This window comes from Suncus etruscus, chromosome 3 (assembly GCF_024139225.1).
Source record: "Suncus etruscus isolate mSunEtr1 chromosome 3, mSunEtr1.pri.cur, whole genome shotgun sequence".
Lineage (NCBI taxonomy): Eukaryota > Metazoa > Chordata > Mammalia > Eulipotyphla > Soricidae > Suncus > Suncus etruscus.
This window is the reverse complement of record NC_064850.1, coordinates 49,056,874-49,063,463: the sequence shown is the minus strand read 5'-3', so window position 1 is coordinate 49,063,463 and position 6,590 is coordinate 49,056,874. Positions and strand designations below refer to the sequence as shown.

General features: G+C 39.8%; 1 protein-coding gene across 1 annotated transcript in view; it reads right to left on the bottom strand.

Annotated features, from left to right (window-relative positions):
• Positions 1-308: 308 nt before the first annotated feature.
• Positions 309-6,590, bottom strand: part of SPATA17 (spermatogenesis associated 17) — a 134,183-nt gene continuing 127,901 nt past the window's right edge. The window contains exon 10 of the mRNA XM_049769538.1: positions 309-389. Coding sequence (XP_049625495.1) covers positions 309-389 — 81 coding nt within the window. The remainder of the gene's footprint in view (positions 390-6,590) is intronic.

Below are 6,590 nucleotides of genomic sequence, written 5' to 3'. Positions count from 1 at the left end.
TAAAACAGCTTTATTTTTGGACACCATCAATTATTTTCATTGTCCTGTACAATGCTTATGTGTTGGATTGATTAAAAAGAAGGGGCACTTCAGTTATTGCCAATTCTATCAACATTGTGGAGGTTTTGGAGCAGAGATCTGCAAAACAAAATTCATAATTTTTGAATGTTGAAGATTCATTAGACAAGAAGACAGCCTGGTTTCATTTTTCTAAATGTTACTGTAGCTGGTTTAAATCTATTTGAGATCTGAAGCAATCATTTGAGGTTTTAGTCCTATTTGAATGTACTTAGCAAAAATGCATACCTTTATATAATGGATCCAGCCCTTGAATACAGTTTGCCAATGTTGGAGAAGAGCTCAAATGATTGGAGCACGGTTTGGAAATCCTAGGAGGAAAAAAATTTGATGACCAAAGTTCTTACTATTTGACATGCTTATGACACTGTGACTTGTACTTGGCCAAACTGCAAGGTAGGTAGCATTTACCCATGCTTATATTTCACATGACTCTCTTCAAGATAATCCAGTTTAATGAACAGGCAAGTTTTCTCAGCTGGAAACTGAATACATAGAGGCCTTTCTTTTTTTAATTACTTTATTTAAGTATCATAGTTACAAAATTATTTATGATTGAGTTTCAGTTATAGAATGTACACCACCCCTCACCAGTACACATTTCTCATCACCAATGTCTCTTGTTCCCTCACTCCCATCATAGGCATTTTACTTCTTTCTCTCTTCCTTTTAGACACTGTGGTTTGCACTGTTAATGAAGGAATACCATAAATTTCACTATCACCTTTCAAGCACCCAGTTCTTATTCAGAGTGATCAGTTCCAACTATCATTGACACAGAAGTCTTCTTAAATACAGAATTTGAATGGCTGGAAATGGCCCATGCCTGAAAAGGAAAGGTCACACACAGGCACTTATCCTCAGTGAGCTATTTCCTTTTTCACCTTGACCTCATGGGCCCTGAACAGGATCACATGATCATGTTTCTGGCTTCTTTTGTGATAATATTTATTTCTGTCTACAATTCCCCTCAGTTTCTTATTTCTTTTTTGTCTGTTTGTTTTTTGTTTTTGGGTCACACCCGATGAAGCTCAGGGTTACTCCTGGCTATGCACTCAGAAATCACTCCTGGCTTGGGGGACTATATGGGATGCCAGGGGATCAGACTGTGTCCACCCTAGGTTAGCACATAGCAAGGCAAACGCCCTACGGCTGTGCCACCACTCCGATCCTCAGTTTCTTATTTCTAACAACATTTTACTAAACATGTTGCCTCTCAGAGCGTCTAATAGACCAGCTTGCCTCCATTCATGCATCTGCTATTTCCCTCTTCTCCTCCATCTCTACACAGACACCCCACCATCACCACCTGTTTAGAAAGTCACACCCTGTGGGGTGGGGGTGATCACATACATTTAGACAGGTGGTAGTCTGCATGTGTGAGAGATATACTGTTTCCACAATATAAAAAATTATAACACCTAAAAATTTCTGTAATTTTAACCAGTTATTTTGTTCATAGCAATGAACACTCTCTGACAAGTATATATTTGAATTGAAGCTTCAGAAATTTATTATATACTATATATTTATTAGAGATTATAAGCTATATAGGGGATAAAAACTCTGTTCTATTCTCTGCATCACTGTATTTACTGATTGAACAAATAAAAGAAAAGTAATCTACCCCAAAGAATCATGCTTAATGGACAGTGGGAGGGGCTGGTTTGCAACCTGGATCTGAGTCACAATCAGGCTGACTTCAGAATTTAGAGAAGACACATTTAGGGGAGGGTTGTGGGTATTTGTTTTTTTGTTTTTGTTTTTGTTTTTGGGCCACACCCGGTGATGCTCAGGGGTTTTCCTGGCTATGCGCTCAGAAGTCGCTCCTGACTTGAAGAACCATATGGGACACCAGGGATCGAACCTCGGTCCGTCCTAGGTTAGAAATGGCAAGGCAGACACCTTACCTCTAGTGCCACCGCGCCAGCCCCAATGTGGGTATTTGTATCTGTAAGCAGTGTTGGTTGAAGAAAATAAATCAGTATTTTTCATGCATGTGCAACAGGCAAAGTCCTTGGAGAGGCAAAGAAATAAATCATCACTGAGCAAAAATGGTAAACAAAAGTGTAGTGTATCTGCACATTTAGATTTCTCTCTAGAAGGGAGAGAGATCCTTAATGTAGATATTTGGGGATCATAGTTTTCTTCTTAAAATGAAGATGATCTAGGAAAGTACCACCACCCCACTGCCAACTCTTGAGAGGGGTCCCACATAAAAGACACATATAGCAAAAAGATACTAAAGTACACGAGAGTTCCTCTGTCCTGCAGTGACTCTGACATAGAGAGAGCAGATAGTGGATACTGAGTTTGGGTGGAAAGGACTCTGCATTATCTTCAAGGAAATGTAAACTAAAATGCAAAGAAGGCATCACCTCTTACCAGAAAGAATGTTTATATTTGAAAAAAGGATGAAAGCAATCAGTGTCTACAGTGAAGTATATATGGGGAGAAGGAACCCACATCCACTGTTGGTGGGTTACAATCTAAGAAACAACATGGAAACATCCTCCAGAATGAAGAACTGAGTTTCTGTATGACTCGGTGATGACACGTCTCAACATTTACATTAAGAGTCCAATAATATTTATCTGTGAAGATATTAGCATTTTGTGGCTATAACAGTGGATCTATTTACAGTGGCCAAGATCTGGAAACAACCCAAGAGCCCAGGAATTGGAGAAGTGGCTAAAGAAATGGTGGCCCACACATACCAGGAAATAAACATTAGCCACAGTGCTCTGGCAATACTCAGCCTGAGTTTGAAGTATGACTCAGCAGTACTGAGGGGTCACCAGGATGACAACAGCAAGTGCTCAGGAGATGGTCCCAGATATCAAACTCAGGGCTTCACATGTGCTAGGCAAATGCATCAGTTTTGGAGCTATCTTGCCAGCCCTTAAAGCTTCATTCTTAGTCAATTAATCCTTGTCAGCCAGTGACTATAGCCTCAGTCTCCCTGACAACTACTGTCTGGGGAAACACCTGCTATTGGATCAAATTGGTTCGAACTTTGCCTCTGACACCTGCATGTGTGTCTGTCCTGGGCAGTGATTTCCTGCACTCATGTCATGACAAGAGCTGCCCCTTTAGTATGGGGATGGAAGATCCAGTGCTTCTGAAAAATAACCTCATCAAGAATGATTGCTAAGGATCAAGCTCGAAATGCTGCCATGCCATGGCCCCAGCTTGCCAGAGCAGACGGCTTCTGCATTTGGGAGGTGCAGCCAAACACAAATATGCCACTGCCAGAATGACTTCCTTGGGACAGTTTAGGCATCTTTGGAAGGAAACAGCTTTCTGACTTGGAATATTGCCCAGGTCCATTTTCAAACTCAAGTCAAAATGACAAAGAGCAAATTTCCTGGGCCACGTACCTCCTTGCTGTAAGATTGCTTGAAGTTGGCAGCTGTGCTGTTTATCTTGATATTTAGAGGGACCAGAAACACTGAGCCCGCAAACCACCAGCTTTGATGCTGCTAATCAGACAGGGTCCAATGTTGGAAAGCAGAGTCTAGAGGTGAAGGCATTTGCCTTGCAAACAACCCATCCCAGATCCATCTCAAGCAGTGAGTGTGTTCCCTGAGCATCTCCAGGTGTGTTCTCTGAGCAGAGCCAGAGAACAGAGCAGAGCTTCATCTGTTGTGATCTGAATCCTTACCCCTTCCCTACAAGATGTAAAAAAGTTTCAGGTATTCTGAACTATTGGAATTAATGGAGCCAGGTATTGGAACTAATGGAGCTAGGTAATCCTAAATAGTTGCATAATTCAAAAGTCACTATATTTCACTTTATAGTATACACATGCTTAAATTTCAATGTAAGAACATCTAAAATATTGTTATATATTTACATTTCTACTGAGTCCTTTTATACTTTATTATTTTTCATTCACTTAATAGTTACATCTTTCTCATTTGATTCATGACCCTCTTTGATCTTCACTTCCATTACTAGAAAGGAAACTAAAGGCTGCTTGTGGAAACTTAAGACTGAATCATGAGATTTTCCTCCAGTTTGATCAAGTCGCTATACCGTGGCATGTGGGAAGTGCAGTCATCAGAAAATAAAGTTATAAAGAAATACAAAGGAACCTCAGGAGGGGGAATCCGGCCATTTAATTTCAACTAAGAACAATAAGAACATCATGCCATTGAAAGTTCTGGAAATAATGTATCCGCCTGGATGCAGTTCACAGTATTTTATAGCTGATGGTCCTAAAGTAGATGATGCCTGTAACATTATTTTCACAAACCAAACTTTCTTTTTGTATTATACCCTTTCAGGAAAGGGTCAAATACACTTGAAACTAGCAGTGGAGACCAAGTTTCAGCCCCCTATGTGGCGTGTCATGCTGCAGGAATGCCCAGAGAAAAATGTCAGAAAGACTAATGGGGCCCACTTCAAAAGGATAATTACAAGAGAACCAGAATGTGGCATGCAGAAATACAACACATTACTTAACAAAACAGAGATAACACATTGGCAGATCATTGAGGATTCTGAGAAAATCTCTGGAGAGGGAATAACTAAATGCTACAAGCCAGAGATCAATTATTTCTAAGTTGTCTTCATTGGGTTTTGCACAATGAGGGCTAGATAAGAGACTTTGGTTAGAATAGAAAAAAAAATCAGAAATGGCCCCAAGTCACGATGAACTCATTTAAAGGTTGAGCTTTGTTTCCTTCCACCTGCTCACTCTGAATTGATGAATTGCTGGAAGATGCTGACCCTTCATGGAGATCATACTCATGGTCTACTCTAAACTTTGACAACTTTCCTCTTCCAGGGCTTTCTTTGTACATGGTCCAGGCTCCTCTCTACCTGTTGTTGCTTGAATCAAAAGCACTCAGGGACAGCAAAGAGGAGAGATATGAGAAGGAAAGTGGGAAAAAGAAAAAAAAAGGAAAAAAAAAAGAGAAGGCAAGTGGGGAGGGAAATAGAGAGATGGACAGAGAAGAGGCAGGACAGAAAGAGTGATAGAAAGTACCAAAGAGAGCACCTCTCTGTACATCAAATGAGCATTTGATATCTCATCTCCCAGGGGTACTGGCTTATCCTAATGATGTGGTGACTCTGTGTGTAATGCCATTACCAGCTCCAGCGGTACAGTGGACAGGGGCATCCCACTGAGACATTTATATCTTGTGGCCAAGAGACACCGTTGGAGAGCTTCAGAGGACCAGGAATGGCAGTGTCCTATTTCTTTCATGGGCATTGCAAATGGCATCTCATGTTGAAAAGCAACTGACAATTGAATAGTTCATGGGGAATCTGACTTGACGACTGGCCAGGGCTCCTGGCGGTGGGAACACTGGGATTTCCATAGTAACTCACTTTGGTTTTTGTTGAAGGGAGATAAAGTACCTCATCCCTCCCCAAAAGGCAAAGAAGTGCAGACAGAGGGTATCTAAATGCTGGGAGATTTATGACGGTGTTGGCTATTTTTGTTTAGCTGGAAGGGAAAGCTCTGTATAACAAGGCTTGTGCCTTTTCTAATTAACTCTTGAAAAAGTAAAGACTCCCTGAAACAATAAACCAGGCAATTACAAAAAAGGCACAGCCAGGGAAGATTAAAAGCGAATTTCTACTCATTTTAATGGCTCTGAGAGTCCAAATCTTATCCTTGGAATCAACTAGACATCAAATCTTCCAATGAAAAGTACTACTATCTTGCTTCATTAAAAGCTGTTTATCTCCATGTGGAGAGCATTTCAACAAATGATCTTTCAACTTGTTGGTTTCCTCTTTGGCTGTGAGGCTGTATAGAATAATGTGTGTTATGAAAATAAAGAAAACAGTCTCCCAGTAGGGAGTCAGCTAACAACATCCTTTTAATCTTAGCTTTCAAGCAGCAGAAGGAAACAAATTAATTGCAGTTTAATTTATACAACAAATATTTCATTTTAATTATACTCCATTTTTGTCAAGCTCTAAAAATGTCAATAGTTCTGACATAGTTTTTTTCCTTATAAGTTTTTCCCCACAAAAGAATTAAAATTCAAGTGCTGTTTCAGAAAGAAATTATGAAAGATTTCTAATTACTGCTTATGTTTTTTGAAAATTGCTCATTTAGGCACCTCCAAATAACATCTGGGAAACATGTTAACTTGAAGCTTTATTACTTAATCTTTCTAATTCTATTTAGTAATATGTATGAACCATTAATTGAATGGGAATCTCACCAGCAGAAAATTTTGGGGGGTAATTATAGGATATATCAATAACTGTCATTGAATGGTGGATTTTCTCACTAGAAATGTTTTCATTAGTTCCTCTCAGGGAAAATCAGACAAGCATGAGAAGCTGATTGTGCAGAAGAATATTTACCTCTAATGCAGAGGAGAGAAAAATGTCAGTTCACCAAAGCTGACAAATTCTATTCAGCAAATATTTATTAACTTCTTCCTCAGTGTCAATCCTGCCCAAGCACAACCTTCTGTCTGTGCCTTTCTTCTGAAAACCCTCCTCTCTTGGCTGTAAGTGATTATTTCCCAGTACCAGAATAA